At 49.6% G+C, this 20370-nt stretch overlaps 1 protein-coding gene across 1 annotated transcript in view; it reads right to left on the minus strand.

Moving 5' to 3' along the window:
• Positions 1–13601, minus strand: part of Castor2 (cytosolic arginine sensor for mTORC1 subunit 2) — a 38567-nt gene extending 24966 nt beyond the window's left edge. Inside the window, exon 1 of the mRNA XM_048433769.3 lies at positions 13171–13601. Coding sequence (XP_048289726.1) covers positions 13171–13283 — 113 coding nt within the window. The 5' untranslated portion in view covers positions 13284–13601. The remainder of the gene's footprint in view (positions 1–13170) is intronic.
• Between the last annotated feature and the right edge of the window lie 6769 nt (positions 13602–20370).

Below are 20370 nucleotides of genomic sequence, written 5' to 3' on the forward strand. Positions count from 1 at the left end.
GGTGTGAGCTGCCCTGTGTGGGTGCCAGGAATTGAACCCAGATTCTCTAAAAGAACAGTGAGTGCTTTTACCACCGAAAGCACTGGGACTTGTTTTCTATTCTTTTGTTTTTGTTTAAGAAACAGTAGTCCAGGGCTGGAGAGATGGCTCAGTGGTTAAGAGCATTGCCTGCTCTTCCAAAGGTCCTGAGTTCAATTCCCGGCAACCACATGGTGGCTCACAACCATCTGTAATGAGGTCTGGTGCCCTCTTCTGGCACCAGACACACAGACAGAATATTGTATACATAATAAATAAATAAATATTAAAAAAAAAAAAGAAACAGTAGTCCAGGCTGGCTTTCTACTTTCTGTAACCAATAATGACCTTGAACTCCTGACCCTCCTGCCTCCACTTCCTCACTGCTGAGACGGGCAGTGTTGGGGTGGAACTCAGGGGCTTCATGCATGCTAGCAACTGAGCTACATCTCTGTCCCCCACTGTGGGACTTACATCTGTTGAGGGCAGCAACTCACAGGACACTCCACCAAGAAGCAAAAGAAAATGCTATTCCCTGTCAGGGAGGAAGGAAAGAGGAACCATTGTCAACTGGGGCCTTCCAGCAGAGCGGCAAAGGAGACAGCAGTCTTCAAAGAGCTGGCAAATGCCAGAACAAATGGAGTTCAGTAGAGACTCTGAGTTTAAAGCCGAATTATTTGATCTCTTTCTCTCCTCTTTTTAGGCCAGGTTGGCCTTGAACATGTGATCCTCCTGCCTCGACCTCCTGAGGACTGGGTATCCTCACAATATGGCAGCTAGCCTCCTAACAAGCAAAGGTTCCAAGAGATGGCGAACACTAGGCAGAGCCCACTGTTTATAATCTAGCCTTGGGTGTTACCAGAGTCCCTAAGACAGACACTGAAAGGTGAGAGAGGAAGGGGCACTGCTGCTCGGTCCATGGGAGTGCTGGAGACATCAGACATTGTAAAACCAATTCAGAAACTGGGTGTGGGGCTGAGGGTGTGTAGTTTCAGCACTTGGAAGGTGGAGGCAGGAGGATTATAAACTCAAGGCTAACCTCAGCCACGTAGCTAGTGTGAGGCCAGCCTGGGCTGCAGGAACAAAACTGTCTGTCTCAGAACAAAACAAACCTATTTTAGATGTTTTAAAATGGGGTACGTGGGAGACAGGCGGGGCAGAGGAACAGTTTAAATGCCAGGAATGATGGTTAATCTTACCACGACAATGACTGGACCAAGAGGCACTCAGGAGATGGTAATAGTGTCTGTGTGGTCACATTGGAGACAAGGAGAACCTAAGGGGTCTAACCTTATCAGATGACTTAATCTATTGTTGGATTGAAAATGTGAACAGAGGGAACAGCGAGGCTCGGCAGATAAAGGCATTTGCCACCAAGGCCGATGATCTGAATTTGACCCTGGGACTCGCATGGAGGGAAAGAAGGGGCCCATAAGCTGCTCTCTGGTTTCCATATGCATGCTGTGGTGTGGGCATCATACATACATACTAATACATATATCACATAGATAATAGAAGAACTCCAATGGATGATTGGGCAGTGATGGAGTTGCAGAAAGTGGGGCCTGGGAAGTAGATGGGGGCTGGCTGTGTCTGTGAGAGCTGGCTGTATCTTGCTTTGGTCTCTTCCTGTTACAGCTCCATTTTTCTTTCTGGTCCACCATGATGTGAACAGCCTCACCACAGAGTCCTGCAGCCACGAAATGAGCTGTTTAGCCATGCTCTCTCCACCAGGATGGACCAAAACCTCTGAAACCACAGACAAAACCAACCCTTCCTCTCGTCGGTTGTTTATATCATGTACTCGACATAAATATGATTAAACTATCCTGCCAGGAAAGGAATGAGAGCCTGGAGCAAAAGGCCAGGCTGAGAGCCCGAGGAGGAGGAGGGTTCTTTTAAGTACATATGTGTTGCGTGTGTATTTGTGTGTGTACAGGTAGGTGCATGTGCGTGGTGGCCTGCATAACAGGCTCACAGATTTGAATGCTTGGTCATTAGGGAGTGGCACTACTTGGCCAGGACTAGGGGGTGTAACCCTGCTGGATGAGGAGTATCACTCGGGGTGGGCTTTGAGGGTTCAAATGCTCAAATCAGTGCCTTTTTCTCCTGCTGACTGCCAATCTGGATGTAGAATTCTCAGCTACCTCTCCAGCACTGTCTGCCTGTGTGCCTCCATGTATTGTCCAAGAGGACAATCGACTAAATCTCTGAAAATGTAAGGCAATCCCAATTAAATGCTTTTCTGTCTAAGGGCTGCCCTGGTCATAGTGTCTCTTCACAGTAACAGAACCCTGACTAGACAACGTGTGTGCACAAGTATGCACACATGTATGTTCCTGTGCAACACGGAGGCTGTCGTTCTTGTGTTGTCTACCTTGTTGTTTTGAGTCAGGGTCCCTCATTTGCCTGGTCCCTCGCTGAACAGGCTAGGCTGGCTGGCTAGCCAGTCCCAGGGGCCCATGGTTCTGTCTCTGCGCTCCCCACCCCCCAGCACTGGGATTTTACACGCACTGTTATGATCCAGCTGCCCTCACTCCCCCTGACTGACAGCAGAACTTCCTTGTGGTCCTGTAATTGACAAGGATGTTTGTGTTCTTTCTAGCCGGTGGGTCTCCACAAAAGGAGTAGAGGTATAAAAGGTTGCTGGGCAAAATAAAGGTTGCCGCTCTTCCTCCTGAAAAGAAGCCTCCGTGTCTCAATCCTGGCACCCCCGGCCAGTCTTGGCTATCCAGGCTGCGCTGGCTGCAGCAAGGCACCACCAAGCCTGGCTGTTTCTTTTGTTAAAATTCGCATTCCAGGGACCAAACTCAGGTCCTCATGTCCTTTACCAACCAAGCCACCGAGCCACCTCTACAGACCCATTTGAGGATTGTAGCACAGTAGAAATATGGCCAGGGATTTGGAATAAACATCTGAAATCGGTCTCAGTGGTCACCTCTAAGTGGGAGTTTGGGGCCCCTGTCAAGTCTCAGGGGTGTCACCTTCTACCATGGGCAGAGACATCTGTTCTTTTGTTTGTTTTCATGGACAGTGTGTGAACAAGTTCTCATGTGTATGCCTATGGTATATGCATATGTGCTTACACATGTATACGGTGTGTGGTGCAGGCATGGTGTGGATAAGGTATATGCACGTGGTCATGTGTGCACGGTGTATGCATGGGTGTGAATGTGCATGTGGGGGCCCCAGCTTGATGCCTTATGCGGTGTCTTGCTCTTCCACCTTATTCACTGAGGCAGGGTCTTTCAATCAAACCCAAAGCTTGTAACTACGGCTAGTTTGCCTGCTGGCTTAGTCTGGGGATCCTGTTTCTGCCTCTAAAGCTGGAATTACAGGTGGCTATCACACTTATCCAGCATTTATATGGGTGCTGGGGACCTGAACTTTGGCCCTGGAACTGAAGTTACAAGCCGTTATGAGTTACCAGGTGGGCGCTGGGAACTAACCCCAGGTCCTCTGCAAGAGCAGCAATCACTTTTAAACAGTTGAGCCAGCTCTTCAGCCCCTCTGGCTTTCTTATGTGTGCAAAAGGTTGTGTGGAGTCATGCTTGTCTTTTACATGTGTGCTGGGGATTTGAACTCAGGTCCCCACACTTACACAGCAAGAGCCACTACAATCGGAGTCATTCTCCAGCCCCTTAGCCTTACGTTTTAAAGATAAAGTCTCTCACTGGGATCTGGGGCTCTTCCATTAGGCTAGGATGGCTGGTCAAAGAAGTCCAGGGACCCAGCTGTCTCCGCCTCCCTAGTGATGGGATTCCAAGTACAAGTCACCACGCCTGGCTTTTTTATGCAGGACCTGGGGATTGCACTAAGGTCCTCAGTGGCAAGCACTCTACCCACTACGCCATCTCCCCAGCACCTTGTCTCAAGTCATTCAATTCTGTCTGTGACCTCAGCTAAGGCAGGTTACCAGGCTCGATATCCCCAATCCACAGTTAAGAAGGTGACAGCTCCGACAGGACAGGTCAAATGATCTGCCCACGATCATACTTGCCAGAGTGTGGCTATCTTGAGTTTTCCCTGGAGGCCTCCTGGGGCTAGCCTATTTTTCCTAAATGTACTCTCAGACAGGAGCCTCAGCCAGGCTCACCTCAGAAAGCAATAAAGATCTAGACACGCTTTGTATAACTTTAAGCTTTTCTTGCATAAATGTCTCGTTAGTGGATGGTATCCAGCACCAGTTTGTTGGTGAGACCTAATACAGAAGCAGACCCAGTACAGGGCAGTATGAACCAGAGACCTTAAATGTACGCCCAATCCAGGTGGCAGTTATGGGGTTTCCTATAGCTATGGGCCAATCAAATGAAATGGGCTTTTTTGTTTGTTTTGTAGCACAGGTTAGACTCATATGTATGCTCCTCCTGCCTCAGTCTGCCAACCCCAGGAATTACAGGCCTGTGCCACTACTATGCCTGGTAGGTGCTTTCTACGGTGGCACTTTTTAAAGGTCATTACAGGGACTGGGTATTTGGTTCAACTAATAAAGTGCAGCCATTAGGACCTGTGTTTAAATTCCCAACAAGAAGGTAAAAAGCCCAACATGTTGGTGCGTGCCTGTGACCTCAGATCTGGGGAGGTGGAGTTAGGATCATTGGGGCTCACTGGTCAGCCAGATTAGTAGAATTGGGGAGCTTCAGGCTCAGGGAGAAGCCATGCCTTAAAGATAAGGTGGGGAGCAATAGAGGAAGGTACCGGATATCAGCCTCTGTCTTCTAACTGCTGAGACAACAGGCACATGTCACCATGGTAAAGCACCTGCCCAGGATTCTCCAGTGAGTACCTTAGGAGTATCATCACATCTGCCTAGAATCCCCCAGTAAGGGGCTGAGGGTATTGCTCAGGGATAGCAGGCTTTCCCAGAATCCCCAGTGAAGGGCTGGAGAATGGCTCTGGTATAGTATCTTCACACATACATGCACACATAAGCATACACCAGATCCCGACAGACAGACAGACACAAAGATTACAGCATATCCTTTGCCTTCCAGTTGTGCCCCTGGCTATCAAGAGACTCGACAGACAGACAGACACAAAGATTACAGCATATCCTTTGCCTTCCAGTTGTGCCCCTGGCTATCAAGAGACTCGACAGACAGACAGACACAAAGATTACAGCATATCCTTTGCCTTCCAGTTGTGCCCCTGGCTATCAAGAGACTCGACAGACAGACAGACACAAAGATTACAGCATATCCTTTGCCTTCCAGTTGTGCCACTGGCTATCAAGAGACTCCTAGTGACAGGAATCCAGCCCAGCTTGGGTATCTGGCTGGGTGCTCAGAGTAACAGGTTTTCCTGATCTGAATTCTTGAGTCCATACCATAGCTCCCCACCCCTTTCTGGGTATTCCTGTTTTGTTCCTTTATCAGTAAAATTAGACTTCTGCTCCCCAGGGCTGCTGTGTGGTTAGAGCGCCCTAACTGACAGGAGGGTCCCAGAAGAGCCTGGCTTTCCATGGTGACAGTCTCTGATCCCTCTTACCAGGTCCTGGGTTCTGAGGCTGTCGCTGGTCTCCAAGGCTGTTGCAGAGACCAGTTACAACCTCTACAGAGGGCAGAGGCAAGCGAAGCAGAGGGGCTATAGTGTGACCCACCTTGATCAGGGCGCTCACATGGCATGTGCCCCCAAACCTCCCTACACTGTGGTTACCCTCCATCACATGGATGGATAGACCACCCAAAGATTCCTCCCCATCTCTAGGCTAGAAACTTTTTATGCAGTCAGTTCCCCACTTTAAAGGGGTGAATCCTGATTGGTCCATAGTGATCTCATGCATGGTCACGTGACTTAGCTCCAACCAACAAGATGAGAAAGTCCGAGTAAACCTTGGTGGCTGGGTGAGATTATAGGGCCTGTATGTATTTTGCGGGAGGGCACTGTTGGAAGCCACAGCACTTGCTCCAGCTGGGTTCCTCCCTGTTCACAAGGAAGCTCACCTGGCTGCTCCACAGAGTGACACAGCTACTGCAAAGGACGGCCAGTCGGGAAGACAGAGAAGAAAAAGATCCTGATGACACCATCACATCGTTAGATTAACTGATGACATCATCACATCTTTAGGCTAACCGATACCGAACAGCCCAGCTCCTAGCACTTTTGGTGGTACTAGGGGAGTAACTCTTCCAGAGTGAGTGTTCGACCTGCTAAGCCACGCCCCAGCCCCTCACTGGGGATTCTAGGCAGGGGCTCTACCACTGAGCCACACCCCAGCTCCTCACTGGGGGATTCTAGGCAGGGGCTCTACCACTGAGCCACACCCCAGCCCCTCACTGGGGAATTCTAGGCAGGGGCTCTACCACTGAGCCACACCCCAGCCCCTCACTGGGGGATTCTAGGCAGGTGCTCTACCACTGACCACACCTTAGCCCCTCACTGGGGGGTTCAAGGCAGGTGCTTTACCAATGAACCACACCCCAGGTCCTCACTGGGGGAATCTAGGCAGGTGCTTATCACTGAGACACACCCCTACCTGTTATTGTTAGATTGTAGGCATGTGTTCTACTGCTGAGCCACACACCCCAACATTATTTATTTATTTATTTATTTATTTATTTAATTTTCAGACAGGTTCCTGTTAAGTTGCCTAGGCTGGTCTTGAACTTACTCTAGTACAGGTAGGCCTCGAACTCGTGATCCTCAAGCCTCAGCCTCCTGTGTATTTGAATGATAGGCCTATACCACCAGGCCCAGTACGAAGCACTTCTCTTCAGGTTACTCTCGACAGTTTCACACACGCATCAAACGCACTGCTGCAGTTTGCGCCTGCGCACCCCCCCCATCGTCCTCCTCACATGGAACCTTTTCTTCTTACAGACCCCTTACCCCTCACCGACTCCACGCAGCTTTCCTATTTCCTTAGGGTCCGTCTCACATCTCCCTCCTCCCCCTTACTGCAGCAGTTTTCCACCCATAGGCTGCGACCCCTTTGGGGGTGCATATCAGATATTTACACGGTAATTCATAGCAGCAGCAAATCACAGTTATGAAGTAGCAACGGAATGATCTATGGTTGGGGGTCACCACAACACGAGACACGAGGAACTGTATTAAAGGGTTGCAGCATTAGGAAGGTTGAGAACCCCGCTTTACAATTCTGCTCAACAACAGCCTGCCATATTCTATCTTCTAGGTTAAAACTGCCATGCCAAGAACACCTTTTTTTTTTTGTTTTGTTTTGAAACAGGGTTTCTTTGTGTAGCCTTGGCGGTACTAATGCTAGTTCTGTAGACCAGGCTGGCCGCGAACTCATAGAGATTTGCCTCTGCCTCCCGAGTGCTGGGATTAAAAGTGTGCACCACCGCTGGCCGGCCAAGAACACTACTTTTTAAATGGTTTATGGTATTTTTAAATTGTGTTTACATGTGTGGGCATGCACACGTGAGTGCGGGTGCCTACAGAGGCCAGAAGAGGGCATCAGATCCCCTGGATCTGGAATTACAGGTGGTTGTGAGCCACCCTGTGTGGGTGCTAGGAGTTGAACTAGGGACCTCTGGAAGAGCAGAATGTGCTTTTAATGACTGAGCCTTCTCTCCGGCCCTCCATCCCAGAATACTCCCCTGTCATCACTATCTATTAACGTTTGGTTGTAAGAAGTCCTCCATAGCCTTAAACGCTTGGCCCTTGAACAGAGTTCAGGGCATGGCGTTTGGGGTATGGGGTCTCCCTGGAAGAAGTGAAGTCACTGTGGGCAGGCCCTGAAGTTTTCATGGCTGGGCTCCTCCTTCCTGTTTGTCAGCCACTTCTTGGCCTGCCATGATGTAAGAAATATCAGTGGTATTCCCTTGGCTATGGACGCCGCCACCGTGCCTTTCCCGCCGTGACAAACGGTACGGTCATACTGTGAGCCAATGGACACGGTTCCTCCTTCAAGCTCTTCCTGTCACAGTTCTGAGAAAGGTTAGCAGACAGCTGTCCTTCCTATATATATATATTACTCTTTTATGTGCACGAGGGTGCATGTGCGCGCACAAGCACACGCGTGTATGTTTCACATGGAGACCAAAGGTTGATATCACGTTATTGCCCTCTGGTTTTCTCGATTCCCCCCTTTTCTGAGATAGTCTCTTCTAACCCTGAAGTTCATCATCCCTGCCTTTCAAAGTTTTCTTTTTAATCATGTATATATATGTGTGGGGGACACACACACACATGTGTAAACATGATTGCAGGTTACAGAAGAGGGCATCAGATTTGCTGGAGCAGGAGTTATAGGTGGCTGTGAACTGTTTAGCGTGGGTGCTGGGAACGGAACTTGGGTCCTCTGCAATAGGAGTGTGTGTGTTCTCGGCCACTGAGCCTCCATCATCTCTAGCCTCCAGTCCATTTTTTTCTTCAAGACAGGATTTCTCTTTGTAGACCAGGCTGGCCTCGAACTCAGAGATCTACCTGCCTCTGCCTTGTGGATGCTGGGCCCAAAGGTGTGCGCCACTACTGCCCAGCCATTTTTTTAAATATAAGCACTGGGGATCCTAACTCATACCACTCATGCTGCACACAGGTACTTTACAGGTGAGCCATCTCCCCAGCTCTAAAAGCTGTATTTGACTTAGCCAAACAGCCTGCAAAGAGGAGAAGAAACGGAGCTGCCAAGAGGAAGATGAACTAAACCTAGGTATAGCGTACAGCTTAAGCCAGGGGTGGAAGCTCACTCTCAGGACTTCAAGGCCGGAGAAGGGCAGTTATTCTAATGAGTTCCAGGATATGAGGGTGGGAGGGAGGATGGAGAGGAGGGGAGGAGAGAGACAGACTAGGAACGAGAATGAATGAATGAACATGAATGGATATAAAGCATGGGGACTTGAGTCAGGCTGTCCCCACCCTTGCCCTGAACACGCTGTTCTGCAAGTGCTTAGGGACTGTGTGATAGATTTCAGAGCCAAGCACAGAGCTAGGGATTTGATAGTATGTCAGAGGAATAACCTGGGGGCCGGAAAACAGGAGACAACCCTTGTAGAAGTGGAGTCTGGCTACCCTGCTCCAGTTTTCCCTGAGGAAAGATACATTCGAGTACTGCTAGGTTAAGGAGCCAGAAAAATACTGAAGCTATGTGTGGTAGTCCAGGTTTGTCTTCCCAGTTACTTAGGAGGCCGAGGCAGAAAATTCCTGAGTTCAGGCTTGTCTTGGCTACAGAGTGATTCAAAGTCAGTCCGGGCAACTTAATAAGGGCCCTGTATCAAAATAAAAACTGGGGCTGGAGAGATGGCTCAGTGGTTAAGAGAACTGCCTGCTCTTCCAAAGGTCCTGAGTGCAATTCCCAGCAACCACATGGTGGCTCACAACCAACTGTAATGAGATCTGGTGCCCTCTTCTGGCCTGCAGGCAGACATGCAAACAGAATACTGTATACATAATAAATCTTTAAAAAAAAAACAAATAAAAAAAGGCCAAAGGGGTAGCTCAGTGGTAGAGCCCCTGCCTAGAATCCCCCAGTGAGGGGCTGGGGTGTGGCTCAGTGGTAGAGCACCTGCCTAGAATCCCCCAGTGAGGGGCTGGGGTGTGGTTCAGTGGTAGAGCACCTGCCTAGAATCCCCCAGTGAGGGGCTGGGGGCGTTGATCAATGGTAGATCACCTGTCTAGAATCCCTTAGTAAGGGGTTAGGGGTGTGGCTTAATGGTAGCCTGTGCTTGCCTTGTGTATGCAGGAGGCCCTGAGTCCAATCTAAAGTGCTGCAAATAAGAAAGCGGGAACAAGGGAACATGGAAGTCAGTGGTTTGACCCTGTGCTCTTGACTCTTTCTGAACCGCAACCGCAACAGGCTGGTGGCACTGTTGACCATGAGCCTCCTTTGTAGCCTGTGCTGGCAAAAACAAAGCTTACTCCACAGAGACGCAGACTCAGATCTTGGGCTCCATCACTGGTCTCATGACCTTGAGCAAGTTAATCCCCGAGTTCCAAGTTCCTTCTCTGTAAAAGCTATGTCACCGGGTTGTCATTCCCTGCTTCGCACTACGATCTATGTCATTTACATGTCTATATATGGAGAGACTAGACTCCCCCCTCCTGCCTAATTCCTATTAAGATACTGCATATCATCTAAAGCCCCTTTATCCAGGTAGGCTCCCAGGCTGCCCTGGCCAGTCTTCAGGATCCCCCTTTCTTTATTCAAAATCATACATATACATTTATACATATATGTGTGCGGATATATGCATACGAGCGCAGGTACCGACGGAGGCCAGAAGAGGGCACTGGATCCCTTGGAGCTGGAGTTACTGGAGGCTGTGAGCCACCTGGCATGGGCGCTAGGAAGTGAACTGAGATCCTCTGCAAGAGCAGCAATCAGTCCTAACTGCTGAGCCATCTCGCTAGGCCTGGGTCTCCTTTCTTCTACCCTGCTGGACTCCAGCCCTTGCAGTCCCCGGACTGGGCACTCAGATAGGCAGAGGGAGAGAGAGGGACAGTCTGTCTCTATATCCCTTGGGTTCAGGGCACCCAGGCACCGAGTGAGTATTTCCAGTGTTATCCCCTTCCCCACGGTCTACCTGCTCCACTCCGAGGAGACATCAGGGGAGAGAGAGAGAGAGAGAGAGAGAGAGAGAGAGAGGAGAAAGCGAGAGGAAGTGACTAAGTCCGCTAGGAGGTGGAGGCAGGGGAGTGCTTAGGGAGGTTCAGGGTGATGTCATCATCTTGAGGACTGAAGTGGAGTTGACAGAGGTGGAGGGGACATTCCAGGAAGAGATGAACGATGTACAGGAGAGAAGAGGGGCGAGGAAGCAGGCCACCCGTGGGTGTTACTAGTTTATCTGCTGGTGTGTGTGTGTGTGTGTGGGGGGGGGATAGGTAAAGACAAGGGTTCTGGATCCAGGTTCCTCAAAACGCCTTGAATGCCACAGCAAGGACCTGGCCCAGTAGAAACAGTGATTGCTTCTTTTAAACAGGCAGGGAAATGTTCCAGGGATGTCCCCTTCTGGGGAGGTAGATGCTAACAGGAATCTGGACCACCATGGTGGTGGAGAATCAGGATCTACTACCTGCATGGTTCATGGTTGTAAATAAGTCAACAGCTGTTTTTGCATGAATTGAATGACCCACCCCCAGCAAGCTGTTCTTTGGAAAAGAAGTAGGCGGGGCTGTGCTATGTCCATTTCATGGAGGGACAAAGAGAGAGAGACACGGAAAGGACGGTGACCTGGCCTGGGCCACTGGGGCTAATTCCAACACGAAGCCACGCCTGGGCTCAGAGTGCATAAGGGCAGCGGGTTGTCAGTCCTCAGACCCGGCTACACTCAGCGGTTTCTAGAGCCGGTGCCTGGAGACAAGGAGATGACCTTTGACCTCTCAGTCATCTTGCAAATGGTCACTTGGGCCTATCCTGGAAGGGAGGAGGGGTATCCACCTTTCAAGGGGACAAGGTTTCCCTATGGTGAAGTAAGCCAGTGTGAGCTTGTTTCTGGGTCTTAATTTGAGACCTTCAACTTGGACCCTGGGAGTGGCCCGCAGATGAGGGAATGCCCATAAAAAGGCCAGCCCCTTCACCAAGTCACAGGGAACAGCCAGAGGCAGCCTTCCTCCTGTCTTTCTAAGGAGTGTTGGCCTTGAAGCCCTCTTTTCTCCAGCCTGAGAAAGAAAGGAGGAACCAGGGGGCTGTCGGAGGCTGCTGGGGCCAGAAGTTGGGACTCGGTTCCCTCCGGCCTCTGGGTCCTAGGGATTGCCTAGGGGTGGGCAGAGGGCAAGTAAGTGTAGGTAAGGATTAGAAAGCATTGACAGAGAGAGGGGCTTTTTGCACTTGCGGGTGTGGGAGAGAGAGTGTTCAGAATCTGCGCTGTTAGCTTTGTTTTCAAATGACCTGTTTAATGATTTACCTGGGGCCATCCAAGGAGCAAGGGGTTCTACCCTCAGACAAGGGAGGTGAAACCTTGGGTCCCCACAGAGAGACCAGCCCTTGGAGCAGAAAGTAAACAGACGTAAAGCTACCTAGCTGGCTTCATCTTCCAAACAATAGCCCTGACCAAGCTCCAAAACGGTGAAGTCAAGTCCCTCAGCAAGAACTTTTAACAGGCTCTTTCCCCTGAGTTCAACCCCACAGGAGACAAGACAGCCTGGGAAGAAAGGAGGTGTGTGTGTGTGTGTGTGTGTGTGTGTGTGTGTGTGTGTGTGTATGTGCTGTCAATTTAACTTAATCTTCACCTGTAGACAGGGAGGTTGAAACATCTTCGCCTTGACCCCCCCCCCCCATCATAATGGTAAGCGAATGAGGTTTAAGTTAACCGTTGCTTGCTCTAATTCCCACTCCACATGGGGAAAAGGGCAATTAAAAAAAAAAAAAGAAGGTAACCCGACTCTAATCCAACAGGAGTTTATGAAGTCAAACGCACACCTAGCAATGTGAAAAATCCAAGATTTTAAAAAAATCTTTTTCTTTTTCTTCTTACCTCCCAAGGCCTTCCACTAATTTTTTTTCCCCCCTGCAACATCCAAGACCAGCCTCCAGGCAGATCCATAAACACGCCTGCTCCTCCCCTTCCATGGTTCAAAATCCCCCCTCCCTCCCACTTCGCTGGACCCCCAAAGAGAAAAGAAACCAGCGACCCTGGCCCTGCAGCCCCTCCCCCGCTGCTTGCACCTCCTCTCTCCCCTCGCAGGCACCTGGAGATAAACATCTACTAATGATTTTATGATTTTTCTGTTCTGGGGTAGACAAGCTCAGCGCCATCCCTCCCCGCTTGCCAGTGGCTACAGGGGGGCCGGCCCAACCAGGAGGAGGGGAGTGGTGGTGGTGGTGGTGGTGGTGGTGGATGGATGGGGGGATGGGGCGTGTTTAGTTTGTTAATTTCCACCTCCGGATCCCCACACCTGTTTTTCATTCATTCATTCGTTCATTCATTCATTCATTCACGGATGCATCAGAGGCCATTTGGGGAGGCTACTCAGTATCTCAGGGAAGGGACTGAGAAGGGGGGTAGGGTTGGGTGTTGATGGCAGCAGTTGGAGGCGCAGTGGGGTGGGGGGAACCTGGGTGGAAGGGACCCCCAACTAGAAAGCACAGGGGTGGCTTTGTCCGATGCAGGAGGATGGCAGAGATCCCGGGGGGTTGGGGAGCGATGAAGTTGTTTTGCACTGCGTCCCCCCGGGGTGCGCCTCTTTGTCTGTCCCGGGGCGGGTACCATGCGCCCCCCATCCCTTCGCCCCATACTCTCTTTCTCTCACCTGGTCTTGGAAGACAGGAAGGCAAGTTTGATGAGGCCGTAGGTGAAGAGCGGGATACTCTCCTTGGCGACGCTGGCAACTTGCAGCCGGTGTTCCAGAATGTGCAGTTCCATCGTCTGCCCAGGGCTCCTCCACAGCGGATCATCCGCGGTGGCCCGAGTTGCGGGGGGGGGGGGGGACGGGGACGAGCAGCGGCCCCCGCCCCCTGCGCGCCCCAAGCCTTGGGGCAACCGGCCCAGGGAAGGGGGCCCGGTGCTCGGTGCTGGACTGATTTGTACTCGATCCAGAAAAAAGGAAGCTTGGCAAGTTGCAAAAAAAGGAGGCCTGGGGAGGACCTGCGGGGTACAGCGAGCTACGGGGTGGACAAGCAAACAGCGCCCGGCGGAGCGCGGCGCCCGGCGCAGCAGCAGCTGGTGTTCGCTGTAACAAACAACTTGCCACTCAAACGCCGGGCCCGTGCTGCGCAGGCGCCAGCCGCGGGGCCACGCGATGCCTATCGGGATTTGTAGTCCATACTCGCGATTTTACGCGGCCCTTCCCCCCTGGACTACTCCAGCTTGCTGATGTCAAGCCAGGGGGGCTGGGCTGCTGCGCCACGGTGCACCCGGAATGCAAGATTCGGGGTTCCCCAGGGACACAGAAGAACCCTTATGGGACACATTTGGAGCCGTCCTAAGCTTAGGTGCATGCTCTGTCGTCGCTCAAACTCAGGATTAGGCGCTTTCTCTGGGGTGTCAAGCGAGCAACCCCTTTCCTCCACAAACAACTCCAGCGTTGGAGAAGGCCTGAGCCTGCCAGGGGAGAGATTTAGAGGAATCGGTGATTGTCGTGCAGCGAAGCCAAAGCAAAAGACAAGGCTTGAGTTAGCTAGAGAAGGGTGCTGGGTCCTTGTGGAAGGGTACTGAGGGCTGAATGAGAGCACGCAAGGCGGGGAGGTGGGGGGTTCGACTCAGAGAGAGAGCTGCGCGGCCTTCCAGGCAGAAGGAACACCGTGTCCAAACGCACGGAAGCGTGAAAGCCCCCACGGTACTGTGTTTGGCTTTGTTGCTGCGGAAAATGTGAGGGAGGAGAGAGATAAGGCAGGCACGGGAACCAGGACCCGGGTCTCCGGGATCATGGGTGCAAAGCTGCTGAAGTAACTGTGGATCTCGGGGAGGGGGGAGAGTGCGTGGGAGGGGTAGGGAGCGGACCTGAATCTGAATGAGAGTCATCCCTAGGGTTTCTAACCCTAGGCTTGCATGCTGTCAGGGGGATCTGTTCAGCTAATATGTACCCCCCACCCCCCCGTCTTTCATGGCTGACTAGGTTTTGATATCCTTTAGGTTAAAGTTACTGACTAGTGCTTTTGCCCTTTGGCAGAATGCTTTGGGAGGGGGGGAATGTGGTGGGTCAATCTACCTGCGAGGCGGACAGGAAACTTTTTTTGGGAGGGGGATAGTGCTGCCTGTCAAGCTCACATTCTCAGGCCCCTTCTATTAGATCGGGGCTCATTATGCTTCTTCATACTGACAAGGGTGTGAAACCCCAAATCTTGAGTCCTTCTCATAGCCTGTTCAGCCCTCTATTGCTTTAATTTCACTAAAGATTGGGCCATCGAGAAGATTCAGTGGATAAAGACACTTGCTGCCAAGCCTGATGACCTAAGGTAGATCTCCTGGACCTAGACCTTGAAAGGAGAGGACCGATTCCTGTAGTTTGTCCTCTGATCTCCACATGGGAACCGCACGCGCACGCGCACGTGCACACACACGTAATTTAAATAAGTAATTGATTGCTCTATTTTTATTTTGTCTTTGAGACAGGGTCTCATTTCTCTCATATTATCCTTCAACTCTTTATGTGGTTGAGGATTACCCTGAACTTCAGACTTCAGATCTTCTTGCCTCCGTCTCCTGAGTGCTGGGATTACAGGTGTGCAGTGCCCCATCTGGTTTATGCGATGGTGTGGATGGAGCCCAGGGCTCCGTACATACTAGGCACACACTCTCAAGTGAGGAATCTCAGCCTTCATTTTCTTTACTTTTAACTAAAATTTTTTAAAAATTACATTATTTTGTGTATATAGGTGCTTTGCCTGTGTGTGTGTGTGTGTGTGTGTGTGTGTGTGTGTGTGTCATAAGCATGCTTGGTGACCAGGGAGTCCAGAAGAGATTGTCAGATCCTTTGGGACTGGAGCTACAGATGGTTGTGAACTGCTCTGTGGGTTCTGGGAACTGAACCCATGGTTCTCTGGACGAGCAGCCATTGTTCTTAACCACAGAGTCGTCTCCCTAGTCTTACTTAGTTTAGGTAATATTTGTTTTTATTTATGTCTCTGTGTGTATATATTGTGTCTATATTGTGGGTATGTGTGCCCCAGGAGACCAGAAGCAGGTATTGAATCCCATTGGTGCTGGAATTACAGGTAGTCATGAGGCACTTGACATGGTTTCTGAGAAAGGACCTCAGGTTCCCGCTTAAACACCAAGGCAGCTCTCCAGCCCTCATTTTTGTTTTCTCAATTTTTGGAGACTGGGTTTCCTATAGCTCAGGTTAGCCCAGAATTCTTGATTTTTCTGCTCCTACCTCTCAGGTTCTTGGAGTGAGGGTATGCCTCCACCACACCTAACCGACCACTCAGAGACTAGGCTTCAAACTGGGCTTGTAGCTCAGTGGTAGAGCACTTGGCCAGCAGTTACAAGACCCTGAGTTTGATCCCCAGCACTGTAAACAGATAAAATAAGATATCGGTCATGATGGCACACATTTGTATTCCAGTGCTTGGAAGTCAAGGCGGGAGGATTGTTGTTAGTGGAAGGCCAGCCTCGGCTACGTAGTGAATTCATGCACACCTTGGCTACATAGTGAGAGTCTGTGAGTGAGGTAACCCAGACCCAGAAAGACAAATATAGTACATGTTTACTCATAAATGATTTCTAGACATAAAGAAAAAACCCAACCTATAGTTCACAACCCAAGACAACCTAGACAACAAAGAGGACCCTAAGAGAGACATACATGTATCTACATAGGAAGGAGAAAAAGACAAGATCTCCTGAGTAAATTGGGAGCTTGGGGGTCATGGGAGGAGGTGGAAGGGAGGGGAACAGAGAAAAATGTATAGCTCAATAAAATCAATAAAAAAAGGAAAACCAAAACTAACAACTAAAAGAATCTGTCTTCCATCTCTAAAAATCTCTGTTCCATAAAACCAATGATTTTGGGCGCTGGTGGGATGGCTCAGCAGGTAAAGGCACTTGCTGCCAAGCCTTAAGACCTGAGTTCAATCCCCAAGACCCATTTGGTGGAAAGAGATAACCAACTCCCTAAGCTGTCCTTTGGCTTCCATATGTATTCTCTCTCTCTCTCTCTCTCTCTCTCTCTCTCTCTCTCTCCTCTCCTCTCCCTCTTTAAGTAAACATAATAGAAAATTAAAAAAAGCAATGACTTTCGACTGTTCTCTGCTGTATTCTCACTGTTAGCAACAGCAACTGGTACGTGAGGGACAGCCACTCAGGGTCTAGGGAATGCATATATGCATAAGTTTATGCCTTTGCCATGGCCTCTACAGATCTAGAAGGCCCAGATAAAAATGTATTCAGGAGCCCAACTTGGTGGTACATATTTATAACCCTAGCACCTGGGAGGCAGAGGATCAGGAGTTCAAGGTCATCCTTAGCTACATAAAGAGTTCAAAGGCTAGCCTGGGCTACATTGTGAAATACCTCTTTCCCTCCCCCGAAATGCATTCAGACCCCTAAAAGGCAACACACGCTATGGTTAGAGGGAGGGTTAAGGTAGTTTAGTGGCTGGGTGGTGGTGGTGCACACCTTTAATTCCAGCACTCAGGAGGCAGAGGCAGGTGGATCTCTGTGAGCTCGAGGCCAGCCTGGTCTACAGAGTGAGTGCCAGGACAGCTAGGGCTATTACACAGAGAAGCCCTGTCTTGAAAAACAAAAACAAAAACAAAAAGCAACAACCAATAAGGTAATTGAGTCAGATTACCAAGGTAATTACCAAGGTAAGGTAACCAGTCAGAACTGCGCATGAGAAAAGGAATCGTGTTTGAGGTACAGCATCTCCAAACAGCTAACAGGTGACGAAACAAAACAAACAAGGCTCCGATCAGGATCTGGCCGGTTCTCTGGCTTCTGCTCCCAGTGGGCCAAATCAAGATTTTCCAATCTGCAGGCTGTGACCTGAAAGTGGATGGTGAAATCAATTTTTCAGGACATGACTAGCATAAAAACCAACTGAGACTCCAGAAGGGCACAGAGACATGCACATGGTGAGGAGAGGGAGGTTGCTCTGCCACCAGAATTTATGATTTAGTCATGTGGGTCTAACGTGTGCACAGTCATGTAACATAAAGGTTTCTGTTTGTGTGGTGGGGGCTGGGGATTAAGTGCAGGACATCCTACTGAGTGATGCCCTCCACCCCAGCCCCTCCCTGTTAGATTCTAGTCAAGTGTTCTACTGCTGAGCCATGGGTCAAGGTAAGCTCTCTACAATTGAGACGCGTTTCAATTCCCCTCACTGGGGGATTCTAGGCAGGGGCTCTACCACTATTGAGCCACACTCCTGACCCCTCACTGGGGGATTCTAGGCGGGTGCTCTACCACTGAGCCACACCCCAGCCCCTCACTGGGGGATTCTAGGCATGTGCTCTACCACTGAGCCACACCCCAGCCCCCTATGGGGAGGAGGGGATTCTAGGTAGGTTCTTGAACACCCTGAATAATACTCCCCAGCCCCTCACACTGGAAGATTGAGAACATCCACTGAGCTGCATCCCCAACCCTTGCCTTTTTGAGACAGGATCTCTCGCATAGCTTATTGCCATGGCCAGCTGACACTATAGCTCAACATTATTTTAATTCCTTTACATTTAAAATCTGACGCACCGTTGAGACACTGGAAAATATGCCAACACGCACGGGAGAAGTTGGTTAATTGTCCTGTTTCCCTTGAGTGTAAGATGGTTTGCCAGGATGGGAGTCTTTCATTTTAAAAAGCACGGGCCATTCTCTGTTCAACCAAGATCAAGGTGCTCACATCACTTGGAAGTAATTTAGTTATGCAAAGCCATAAAAAAATCTACATTCAGCCCTGGTAGATGTGATTGAAGTGGAGAAGTTCTGTGAGCACAAAATGCGCTGACTGTTCAAAGACTCCACATGGGAAATATGGAAGGTATTTCACAAGCATTTTCTTAAATTTTGATTACACATTGAAATGTCAATTGAACCCAGACCTCACCACTACACTATGACTGGCCCACCCCTACAATAACATGCTAGCCAGCGTGCTCTTGGGAACACCCTAGCTACACTTTTTGAGAGAGCCCTGGAAATACAAGTGAGTGGCCATGCTGACAAGGAGTTTTTTTTTTTTTTTGGTGTGTGTGTGTGTGTGTGTGTGTGTGTGTGTGTGTTTTAGACATAGTCTCTTTGTTATATAGCTATAGAGCTCTGGTCAGCTATATAACACTATGTAGATCAGGCTGGCCTCATACTCACAGAGATCTGCCTGCCTCTGCCTCCCGGGTGCGTTGCCACTACACCTGGCCAAAAAATTGCGTGTGCTTTTTTCGTTTCTTGACGGTGGTATGAGGATCGAAGCCAAGATCTTGTTCATGCTCTGCCTCCAAACTGCATCTTCAAACCCCTCACAGGGAGCTCGTGTGCATGTTTGGAGGTCTGAGCTCCGGTCCTCATGCTTGCTGCTTGTGTGTAATGTGTCTTAGCCACTGAGCGCTATCTTCCCTAGACAGGGTTTCGTGGAGTCCAGGCTGCCCTCAAACTTACTAGCTGAGGATGACCTCAGACTTGTAATTTCCCTGCATCCACTTCCCAAGAGCTGGGAGCACAGGAGAACATTACAATGTCCAGATTCTTTTTATGTCTTTGTAATCAGAATCGCATCTGACTGGCAGTAGAATTTGAAGCTGGATAGCTCTTTCTTATAGGAGTTTTCGAATCGTGGCTCATGCCAGAATCACTTGAGGACTCTTTGTAAAAACACCACTAATGATTTGGTTATGCTTTGTACCCCAGGATCCAGTGCTGGAAGTTTGTTCTTTATTGTGGTATGTTGATTGGTGGTTGGGTCTTTAAAAGTGGGAATCTTTAGGTATCAGAGGCATTTTCTCAGAAAGGATCATCAATGTAGGTTTTTTCTTTCCTCTCTCAGTGACTCCCTCAGTTGCTTGCTCTGAGTTTCTTTAAAGAAAAAAAGAAGCCAGACATGGTGGTGCACTCCTTGGGGTTGGAGAGATGGCTCAGTGGTTAAGAGCACTGCCTGCTCTTCCAAAGGTCCTGAGTTCAATTCCCAGCAACCACATGGTGGCTCACAACTGTCTGTAATGAGGTCTGGTGCCCTCTTCTGGCCTGCAGGCATACACACAGACAAATATTGTATAGATAATAAATAAATATTTTTAAAAAAAGAGGTTTTTTTTGTTTTTAAATTGTCTCTCTATGTGTGTGTCTGTCTATGAGTTTGTGTCTGTGAGCACAGGGTGCTGCAAGGCTGGAAGAGGCTGCTGGAGCCCCTGAATCTGAAATTACAAACAGTTAAGATGCCTGATGTTGGTGCTGGTGCTAGTGCTGGGAACTGAACCTGGGTCCTCTGCAAGATCCGCACATGCTCTTAACCACTGAGCTACCTTCCCAACCCTAACTTCTGACAAATTACAAGACCATTTTGTAGGAAGACTGGAGCACAGACAATAAGGGGTCAATGATGGGCAAACTTTACCTTGACTGGGCTTGTTTAGTTATGGAAACCTCATTATTACATTAAGTAGTTAATTAATTGATTAGCTAACTCTGTGTGTATGCACACGTGCATAGGTGCCATGGCATGTGTGTCAGGTTTCAGGACTCTGTTCTCATCTTTTATCATATGAGTTCCAGGGATGGACTGTAGGCCGTTAGGCTTGACAGCTACACCGCTTCCCTTTGAGCTATCTCACCCATCCCTACGCAAGCTTTTTGCCCTCTATTTAAACCTAAACCTCATGCCAAGATCCAAATGGGTTACTGGACCTCTATGTACCCCTTCCCAATGTGGCCACATTGGATAAATATGCCACCTTAAAAAATTTGTTTTGAGCCGGGTGGTGGTGATGCACGCCTTTAATCCCAGCACTCGGGAGGCAGAGGCAGACGGATCTCTGTGAGTTCGAGACCAGCCTGGTCTACAAAAAAGCTACAGAGA

The sequence above is a fragment of the Myodes glareolus genome, chromosome 2, assembly GCF_982192425.1.
Source record: "Myodes glareolus chromosome 2, mMyoGla1.1, whole genome shotgun sequence".
In the NCBI taxonomy this organism is placed as follows: Eukaryota; Metazoa; Chordata; class Mammalia; order Rodentia; family Cricetidae; genus Myodes; species Myodes glareolus.